This window comes from Botryllus schlosseri, chromosome 13 (assembly GCF_051294905.1).
Source record: "Botryllus schlosseri isolate E-star chromosome 13, Bs_hap1, whole genome shotgun sequence".
Taxonomy (NCBI): Eukaryota; Metazoa; Chordata; class Ascidiacea; order Stolidobranchia; family Styelidae; genus Botryllus; species Botryllus schlosseri.
This window is the reverse complement of record NC_137248.1, coordinates 8,336,632-8,347,655: the sequence shown is the minus strand read 5'-3', so window position 1 is coordinate 8,347,655 and position 11,024 is coordinate 8,336,632. Positions and strand designations below refer to the sequence as shown.

The 11,024-nt window shown below is 39.4% G+C and overlaps 1 protein-coding gene across 1 annotated transcript; it reads right to left on the bottom strand.

Moving 5' to 3' along the window:
* Positions 1-5,329: 5,329 nt before the first annotated feature.
* Positions 5,330-9,215, bottom strand: LOC145454513 (uncharacterized). Its single transcript, XM_080332502.1, has 4 exons — positions 8,858-9,215; positions 7,434-7,591; positions 7,255-7,307; positions 5,330-6,894 (listed from the first exon to the last, which is right to left on the bottom strand). Exons 1-4 carry the CDS (start codon positions 8,994-8,996, stop codon positions 6,876-6,878), a joined length of 369 nt encoding a protein of 122 aa, XP_080188628.1. The 5' UTR covers positions 8,997-9,215; the 3' UTR covers positions 5,330-6,875.
* Between the last annotated feature and the right edge of the window lie 1,809 nt (positions 9,216-11,024).

Sequence of the window (11,024 nt, the reverse complement as noted above, 5' to 3'; positions counted from 1 at the left end):
CTAAACATCCCTTTAAACCTCTTTTTGAAATCGTTATCCCTTCGAAGAGCACGATGTTGTATTGTAGTTTCGCGTTGGAAAATAACACATTACGAAATAATAATACAATAAATCTCATGAAAATGTAACAATTCTGTGTATTTGAGTGTCTACTAAAATTTAAGTTATAATTAGTTTGGAGGTTACTGTTTTTTCATACGTTAGGCGGATTACCATACCCAAGGATTCATCATATCTGAAAAATGTGCACCACCTACATCGGCGCATTGATCGATCATAGAATGTTGAATACTGCTGATGTATGTTATAATGGTGTCTGCATTGGTATGAGGATTATATGGATATAAAAAGCTCAAATACAGGAAAGGGAAGTTACGTTACAATGCAAGAATGCAAACGTGTGTTGCAAGGGATTCGTAGGACTCGACTTTGCACTCATATTATTTCTGAATCATCCGTGCCTCGCTTGCCTTTTATCAGGGAACTATACTATACATCAGGGATGCAAATACAATTTGCGTCGCGGGATATATTCAAACATTTCGGTCACTTGCAGACCAGTCAAATAATGCCAAAACCTTACCTCTAAGGTCATATACCAGTGGTCGGGAACCTATGGCTCGCGAGCCATATATGGCTCTTTTGGGTATAAGATATGGCTCTTTGCCAAATATATATTTTTGTACTGAATTGATCAATATTGCAGCGACTTGTTGGTAAATTTTTATCACGGCCAGAATAATTATTCTCGTGGCAGTATAAACATGTCTTTGAGAGGTAAAGACGATGTCGTCTTCAGGTTTAGGGGCTCGGACCCCCTCTTTTCAAAATCATCAAATTTAAGTTATTGTCAGGGCTGGGCAAAATCGAGTACCTGAGTGATTGGATTCTGAATCACGTATTAAGCTTCGAGTCGAGTCGAGTATTCTAGTATCACTCATTATGACGTCATAACAGAATATACTATATCAAATTTCAAATATGTACCTTTTATGCCACCACAAAGAATATTATGCCTGTTATACATCATATTAAAGATACTTTGGTATTTTTTCGACCCTACCGATTTCATTGCACTTTGTGACAATGTTGTGGGAGGATCATCACTTCGGAAATGTGTTATTTCCAGTAACAATAGTAGCTTTGTATTATATGTTTCGTATGCTGGGATACGGCCAATCAAGGTTTCAAGGCTCCCACCATAATTCTAGTTGATAAAATATCTTTCGGTGGCTAGGATCGTATAATTTTAGTACTCGAAAAAATCTTTTTTTACTACTCGACTCGATTCATTAAAATAATTACTCGATTCAGATTCGAGTACTCGGATCATTGTGCCTAGCCCTAGTTGTCCCGCCGGCGGTCAATATCACTCGCGAATTATATGTAACGGACTCGAAACTTGAATTGTGCGATACGTTGATTATTCAAAAAGCATAGCATACATGGCGACGCCCATTTCAAAACGCAGTTTTCAAATACGCATTGTCTTTCTGATCTACGGCGCGAAATGAACTGATATGGATGTGACAATTACAAACTCGAATTACAAACAACGTCACGGCTATCCACGTTCTTGATTGGTAAGTTCAGATCTGTGTAGTACCGGCGATAAAATTCAAGCGTGTAGCACAACGTTATGTTACCGCCAAATACTTTGAGAATTGAGAAGTCGATAAGTATTTAGATTTTCGGAATCAGTGTGACAGTCACATTCGATTAATATCAGTTATAATAAATTCCAAGCTACTTACGATGAATTGCGTTATCAATTGTGAGACTTAGCCCGTCAGTGCCTTACCTCTCGTTTCGAGCTTTATTATCGAACAATAAATACCAGTTTTTACTGAAAAAATAGGGCGCACCCGAGGAATCCCATGTATTGATTTCGAATTAGTTCTACCATGACGTCACTGATATTCAATTATGACGTAACAATGGATTGGCATGTATGGCTCTTCGGGAGTTGAGATGTGAAAATTAGAGCCAATATGGCTCTTCGAACAACAAAGGTTTCCGACCACTGTCATATACCTTTGTATTTCAGTGGGGTGTTTCATTATGAAATTTATACACAATATATAATACATAATATATATCACGCGAGCTCTATATTCTAGCTGTATATTTATTCGTAAAATAATGGAATTGGTTTGTGGCTCATGAACAAATTTCCAACAAGTAAGCTACCGGTTTATCAATGACTACAGGTTGGTGTTGAATATTACTGGCTATTCAGACGAGTTATAGGAACAACTTCTTGCCCCAACGCTACACTCATTGGCTATAAAGTGTCTCATCAAGAATACGACAACAACTCTAACTCATTTTATTCGCTTTGATGTCAAATGATGCACTGCCGTCCTACGCTAAATAAGTTGTGGGGCTTTTCACAAGAACTTCTTGTGCAGGGGCGTCCAACTTTTTTGTATTCACGTCTGCATTTCAATTGAACGTTTATATCTCACGGCCGCATGCATGTAGAGGACAAACACAATGTCAACAACAACCGTCCCATATCTATCCTATACCATCCTGGTCAACAATTTTTGAAAAGCTACTACATCAAAGAACCTACCAGCTTACTCGATGCTCACTCAGTCTTACTGAACAACCAGTTTGACTTACATCAAAATCTTGACACAAATCAAGCCATTCTTGCCCTTACTTCCAAAATTTATCAGATTCAAAACTTTGATAAGATTTCATGTGTTGTTCTTATTGACATAAAAAAGCTTTCGTTACTGTCAATTATTCAATACTTAAAAAAAAACTCTCGTGTTATGGTATCAGAGGTGTAGCCTTGGATTTGATTACAAGCTGTCTAACCAATGGATGTCGTTATGTTTACAGTATGCATCGCACACCTTCTGAAAAGGGTGCGATATTGTGTGGCGTAGGCCTACCACAGGGATCCGTTTTAGGACCGCTCTTATTCAGTTTTTATATCAATGATGTTGCTGCGTGTATCTCGGAGACCCCGCAGTCCTATTTGCTGATGATACTTGTGTACCTATATCTGCTACAGACTTGACCCCGATTCAAACCAAAGCTAATTCCGAAATTTGTAAGATGACTTCTTGGATGAAAATCAAACGACTTACTATTAATCCAATTAAGACTCAGGTACCTCTGTTCAATTGCAAAGCTGCCTCAAATTATTGCTTATGTGTATCTGACGTCAATATTGCACCCTCAACCGAAACACGATATCTGGGAATTACCATCGACTCAAATCTTAAGTGGAAGACCCACATTAACAATCGTTGTAAAAAACTATCTGCTACAGCTGGAATTCTTGCCAGACTTACACATTCTCTCCCTAGACAGACCTCGAGAACCATTTATTTCTCATTATCTCACCTGCACCTACTTTATGGATTATGCGTATGGGGGAAGGTCAATCAGACGGATTTAAACAGTATGTACTGTATCATCCAAAATCGAGCCATACGAAATATATGTGGCATAGATTCTACCTCATCTGCTACTCGTGGTTATTTAACCACCCGATTTGTATAATTATGAAGTAACCAACCAACCTGATGCCTAAGTTTACAAACGGCAGTACCTCCCCTTACTGTAATACCTTGTTTGAGCAATCTTGTACTGTGCATGGATGTTCTACTAGATCATCAGAATCTGTACATTTTCATGTTCGCCGCATGAACTATAAACTGACCCAACAGTCTATTGAATATATGGGCCGAATTATTTCGAATAGCGTATACCCGAAAACCTCAACATGTATTTAAAAGCCAATACCTGGATTACCTTTTTACGTATTACAATACGAACTGAGAGTCTGTACCCGTTAATTTATATATTATACATCTATTTATTGATTTCATATGTTACCATGGACACCGTCTTTGTTATATATTTTTATTTATTTTTTTCTTCCATGTTGCAGACAGTCCATTGTTATGTTTTTTTACAATCAATACCCTCGATTACTTCACTGTCATGGAGGTGACGAGTAACAAGGCCTTATAGCAGAACCGTAACTGCTGCACCCCAAACCCCCCAATTGGGGGGCCCGAGCTCGAAGGGGGCCCAAAATTATTTCATGAATTAGCATAAATTATAGAGTATTTTTTGTAAATTTATGCAATTGTTTCAAAACTTTTTAGCGCTACGCGCGATTTAAAGTTGCCAAATATCTTGATTATGGGGTAGGCTACTGTTCCCCCAAGAAAAATTACGCAAGATCTATAGAAATGGGCATATCAGCGTTGGCCATTACCGCGCCACGACGCACCAAGACATATCAAGTTTTAGACCACGTAGCATGCGATTCCAAGAAGTGTGTCAGAATGATCGGCAGCGAGAAAACGTGACCGAAAAGGACTGCCCTCATGCTGACCGAAAACTTCGTTATATATACAAAATACGCATAGGTTAAATTGTCCATAGGCGCCTAAATGTCAGGCGCCGAATGTTCCTGTCTTGGCAATCTGAACCTCACAAGACAAATACCATCACGGAGGGAAATATTATATGCCAGTGACGAAATACCAATTTGAAATCGTGTGATCTTTTAGTATAGTATGTTTGGACGATTCCATATTTTTTGATATACCAGACAGGAGGTCATGAAATACCATCACGTAACGAAGTCATACCAAAGGGTCGGCAGGGGTCCGTCCACCTGAAGATGTTTACTTATTATTTACGTGCCCTGCAGTTTCCAAGACACCGCACTCAGCTCTACCGGTAAATCTGATTACGTGAGCAGAGAGGACAAGAAATTGATAACAATATATATGCAATTCCCGATCTTATTGACCGATTTTATCATGATGAATTATTGAAAATTTTCACGCTTGGCGCTGGCTCACTAAACAGGGCAGTTACAATTTCCTGGCAAAAGCGAACAGCGTGATGGGGGGGGGGGGGTCGGTTTATCACCCTATGGGAATCCAAGACTCAAGGTTTTTGGGGGGCCTGACGAAGTGCTGTTTCGTTCCTGTCAGCGGGTATACCTATACACCCGAAGATGTTTAATTATTATTGAGGGGTCCTACCTTTTTAAACACACCTCAGTCAGCTCTAACGGTAAATCAGATTATTGAGCAGAGAGAGGATAAAAATTTATAGCAATATATATGCAATTCCCGATCATATTGACCGATTCAATCTTGTATTGGAGAAATTTGCTCGCGCCTGGCGCCTTTAGGCGGGAAAAGCTGACTCACTATATGGACACTCAATGTAGATGATGAGTAGCGGTAAACAGCGTATAGACTGAGGGGGGTCTGGGGCGAAGGCCCCCAGAAGTTCGGTTTATCACCCTATGTGGGGCCCAAGACCAACGTTTGGGGGGGGGCTGACGAAGTGCTGTTACGGCCCTGCTTTACAGATCATATCGTCACCTCCAGTCAAATTTTATGTTTGACGAATCAATAAATGTCTGTCTGTCTGTCTGTCATCGATTACACCGCAAAAACCTGATTTTCTAGATGTTTCTAAAGAAATAGTACTCCATCTTTTGTTTAAGGACCGATCCGCCATGCTTTTCACGCAACTGAAATTTAGTTTGGATGACATGAAATTTCTTAAACACCCCTCGTCAAGATGGGTTTAATTTCCTAAATATAAGGACCTTGAAAGTGTAGTGACATCTTTAAAAGTTGTGAATGATGCTGGTGAAAGAGGAATTCGTCTCCTGGGGAGTATAAAGAATCCTCAGACATGACTACTCTAAGGAATATCATCATGCCGTGTGGTGAGAACAGCCGCAAGTTGCGCCAAGATTTTTTAAAAATCTTCTTATGCATAAATAACTAGAAATTGGTGGTGAGGTGTGAATCTGTTATTAATTGTATTTGTAAACTTTGTAATAATGCAGATATTCGTATTTTTGTACTATTTTTTACTTGTTTTATTGTTTTTTTCTTCTGAAAATCGCTAATCGTAATGCTGTACTTCGTCTTTTAATAATTACTTCTTTACTTCTTTCAATAGAATTGGTGTCAAATTCGTTTCATATACATCTTGATTCCAAGCAATTATAAGATCAAGACATGTAGATAAGCAATACTTCGCATATACTGAACAACAACTTTTCAGCATAGCTGAATAATATAATTCTCCACTGTTACAACGTTTTTTTTCAAATGTTAAATTTTCCAGCCCAGTAAATTCGCTACGGCTGATTGGGATTGAGCCTAATATGTGTTGCATCATTTTTAGGCAACCAAGCAATTTCATTGCGAGCTTGGTGAAACTCAAAATTTTATACACTGATAACGTCGCTTCTACGGGTTGGAGTTGACCCAAAATGATTGTGCAGAGATTGCTTTTGATGATCAGCCCTGATGAACAGGCCTGTACGTGATTCAATAATATGTCAGTCCTTTGGCAGTGACCGTCCTTTGATCTTCTATTACGTACCTATATTTCGATTATGGGTAGGGTTGCCATACGTCCATTTTTAAGAGGATTTGTCCTCTTTTTTGACTTTTTTGAAAGTGTCCTTCGAGGACGCCCTTTTGTCCTCTATTTTGAGATTTTGTCCTCTTTTTTGAGAATTTTGGTCAAATTTACGGTCAAATTCGACTGATATACCGTAGATCAGCCACGGGTATTTCGGGAGCTGAGCCTCAAAGTTGACTTTTCTCAGTCAGCCGACCACGAAGTGGGAAAAATTGACCAGTTTTCAGGATTTTCCTCCAGTTTTGCAAGTCTGAATATTCTGAAAACGTGTCCTCTTTTCAGATTTCCAAAATATGGTAACCCTAGATTATTGGGCCATCGGTGATTTCGTTTTCATCGTCGTCATCCCGTGTAGTGCATGGTTGTTTGGTCTTATTCCGCAGGAATACTAACCAGTGCATCTAAATCGAATGGCGAATGCGTTCCCGGACGAGACTCTATTGCTCCTGCAAAGAGCTATGAAAATCAAAAGTACAACTTATCTCAGTTCTCAGTGTCACCTTCTTCCTCATATATTAATGATATGCGAAAGCCGAAAGAAACCTGATTCTCAGCAGCATCATGCTATCTTCTTCACAATATGTCAGTCAGTTTGTCTTACTATAATTCATAATATTACCCAACATATATAGCCTCGAAAAAGAGTCTCATAACTGAATAATGTCACAAAAACATTCGACATGGACTAAAATAGGCAGTAGGCTTATCGAGTGATTAATGCAATAGGAATCTTCATATCGTTTTCTATATATACCACGGGCTGTACGCAATTGGTTGCCAAGACATGCAACTCTTCAGCACTTTTATTCATTTTACTTGATAGGTCGTTGGTCTTCTGAACGTTCTGTTCCGTCTGCCGGTTCACGATTCTGAAACGTAAGAAAGCCAATTACTAAACATTAAACAATACATGTAGAATAATATATACTATTCGAGCCCATTCGTATATTTGAAATTCATTAATCTTACTTAAATGGTTAAATTTACAATTTTACTTGATTTCTATTTTCAACTTGGGCATTTGGTTCTGACTGGGTGGCAGGAGATCGATCCCGATTTGTAGATCCTTCTTTGTAAGACACCTTGAAAGCAGTTAGCCCATGGAAGAAGTCCTTCCCTGCCCTCGCACCTTCTGTGAAATTAGCTTCCGCACCTAAAGCGAAATCGATGATGATAGAACAGGGGTGGGCAAACTACGGCCGCGGGAGTCTAGAGAAACTTTTTTTAAATATTGATAAAATGCGTACTAAAAATCGAATTATTGCAGGGACATGATTAACTTTTTCTTAGTATATTTCACCATGATAATTCTAAGGCAGTGGCTCTCAAACTGGTGGCCGCGCCCCCTATGGGGGCGTGAAAGCATCTGAAGAAGGACGCGAAGCTGAGATCAACTGATAATTTTTTTCGCGCTATGCGCGATTTACATCCAATTCAAAGTTATTGCTCTATATTTAGTCTGAATTACATATCTAAAAATCTCTCATCCACAGTCGTAACCTTCCATGCCATCAAACTATACCCGTTACGTTTGCTAGCATCCTGGTTGCGTTTTGTGATGTGACGATAAGGGGGCGCGAAATCTATTACCATCGCGTGTCTTAAAAAATTTGAGAACCACTGATCTAAGGTAAATACTTAATATCACAGCGGGATAGTTGCAACGAGATTGACATAATTTGAATCACGAGTGGGATTTCAGATTGGCCACTCCATTTTTAATTATTTCAGTGTTGTGCTTATAAAAACGATTCGAGAGTGTCTTAGATAGATTCGTTGTCTGTATGCGTAGAATTGGGGTATTTATATTTTATCTACACATAGTATAAGGTGTTTGAAGCTAACATGGTTATGATGCTGTCAGCATTGTGTGTCCTGGAACTCAATCAAAAGTGGAATTAGTAAATCTATGAACAGATCGCTGCTCACAGATTTAAATTTCAATCCTGTTCTAAGAATCGGTCCAACCGACTTTCATCTCTATAGTTTTGACAAATTGGTTATTGAGGTCCGCCAGCCTATGAAATCTCGCCACTGTATGTTTCTGGCGCGTGTACGATATCATCAAAGCAATGTTTGGCTTGTTTTAAATAAGCACATACGCATATTATCCCAATGTCCTCACTAAATAATCAAATATCAATATTGCGTTTTGGCTTACAATCCCAATTTTATATAGTGCGGCCCGCGAATGGATTCAGATGTTGAATGAGGCCCGCGAACTCAAAAGTTTGCCCACCCCTGTGATAGAACCATCCTAATTTGTGGTAATCCTGGTGGATGCTTCTGCATTTTGATGCAGCGACAATAATTTGCCAAGTCCAAGCCCTCTGCTCTAATCTATAGTGTGTAGCACATAACGAAACCGATACAAAATAATATTTTCCAAAAACAATATTTGCCGCAGTCAAGCACGAACCTTTTCCCGACTTTCTTTCCAACTGTGGAACCTCCGACCATGTCCCTGGCGCTGCTCCAACCACTTTGACTGCTAGTTCATTTCCTACTAGCATATCGCCGCCAGCTGTCACCGGCTTTCCAAATGTTATTTTCGACATAATACGGCGCACTACAAAATGACTTCGTTATTCCAATATCGTTGAAACAAAGCAGTCGAAACTATAGCCCACTATAAGTTTGACTAATAGTGGGTAGGTCTAGCTCTGTCAGCGTTCAGACTAACAGCACCATCACCGATATGATGGAAGTATCTATAAAAAAAAGAGAGCATCAAAGATTTAAATAGTAAATTAAATTTCCCGTGAAAGTGCTATATACAGACCTCGCACGGAGTGTAAGGCAATGTATAGGCTATAGGCCTATGTGTCGCGTGATCTCTCGCGTTGACAGTTGGAGCATGAGGTAGCCTACTGCATCTTTGGTGACAGTTAATTGAGAATGTTTTTGATAAACTTCGAGAAAGGATACGGCTGTTCGTGCCTTGTGATGAACTCGTTCTGCGAATACCGGGAAAAATATTACGCTTAACAAGCCGTGGTTCTAGTTAGGTATTTGTGTTCTTGAGACGGATGTACTGCACAGTACAATACACATTACACAATCACTGCAACCGGGCAGATGCGGAGAATCCCCGTCACATGTCCGGTCAGTCAACTCAGAATGATTGCACTACCAGCAACACCTGTTATAGCATCAAACACACGGTAATTCATCCTGTTCGGATATAAATCGGATGAAGCGCGGGTGCATTGGCGTAGGAGCATATGCTGCCGCCCCTGACCTTCGTTGAAAATGCCGCCTAAATTTAGGTTTATATAGTTTGAAATTTATTATAAGCCTATGTCCCAGAGCACGAAAACTCGATCCTTGATAACATATTTTGTCCGTGGGGCACAAGGCCGGAAACGGCGACACGCGCCACTTAAAACTCCTCATTAATAATAATAATAATAACCAAGTGACTGCTACGCCACTGGTTGCATATAGGCCAGATCTTTTATTAGGGTAGGGAAATATTTGCGTACCTAATGTTTTCGCGAGTCCGGTGGGATGCTTCATTGCCAAGCAAATACTTAAGATGGAATATTACGGAGCATGGGGGCTCTATTATAGAAACAGTTTTATTCGCAACCAATGGAATTGGAGAAACACGGTGATTAGTCGACTGAATACAGTTATATAGCACCAAACCTAACCTACGCGTTCCGACGATATATGTTGATATATTTCTATATTCCAATTGTTTTAGTCGTAATGAGACGTTGGTCCTACGTATGCTTTTGTGAGGAACACGTTCCATTTAACTATAAACGAGGACGCTTCTTCGAATTAGAATTCTGGTTTCCGCAGATACGATTTTGAGTCACAGCATTAATATTATGGTTGTATTTAAAACAAAAATTAATTTAAACATGCGGGCCCTCGTTTAAAACATTTTTTTGGCATGACGTCAGGAATATTTAATTGTGACATCACATTGGATTGGCTGCGACAATCGAAAACATAGCGTAAATATCGCTCCTTCGACGAGAAAGGCTTCCTACTACTGTTATAAACAGACCAGAAATATATTTATCCAGGACTACATCGTTATGTAGCATTTTTACGGTCGGCGATCATCATCATCAGAACACCCATTCCGTACCAATGATCTATATCTACATGCTATAACTGTTGAACTGACGACGATACCGAGGGCTAGAGCCACCCCATATCGAATACGTCGACTATATTGGGTGCAAATAGTCCGTAGCCTAATACTGCATGTCTTTCGGAAGTATTTACACAATTACGACATACTTAGACAATGTTTGAAAAATAAATTTTGTTTTTTTGAAAAGGCATTTGTTTAAAAACTGTTTAAAACATGTTTTAGGCAAAGTGTTTTAAAACCCCGTTTATTTTAAATACGACCCTAATTAAAATGTTGTTGAACCGTCGCACAAAACCAACTGGATGGTTTTCTACTTTATTTTGGGTCATGTCGCCGGCCGGTAAACTTTTTGAGCGACTCAGTAAGGAAAGACTGTTTTAATAGTTAGTCATTAGTAGTCCTTTGAAATTTCACTGTGCCGTGCAAGTAGTGTTATCATCGACCTTATAGACCGTCCAATCCCAGAAGGCCA

Bases quoted from the DNA above. Each gene is read 5' to 3' on its own strand.
- LOC145454513 (XM_080332502.1), bottom strand. From the start codon at position 8,996: ATGTCGAAAATAACATTTGGAAAGCCGGTGACAGCTGGCGGCGATATG. The intron at 7,592-8,857 runs GTTCGTGCTTGA...ATTTCGCTTTAG, and splicing joins GGAAAGAAAGTCGGGAAAAG to GTGCGGAAGCTAATTTCACA. The intron at 7,308-7,433 runs GTAAAATTGTAA...CTTACGTTTCAG, and splicing joins AAGTTGAAAATAGAAATCAA to AATCGTGAACCGGCAGACGG.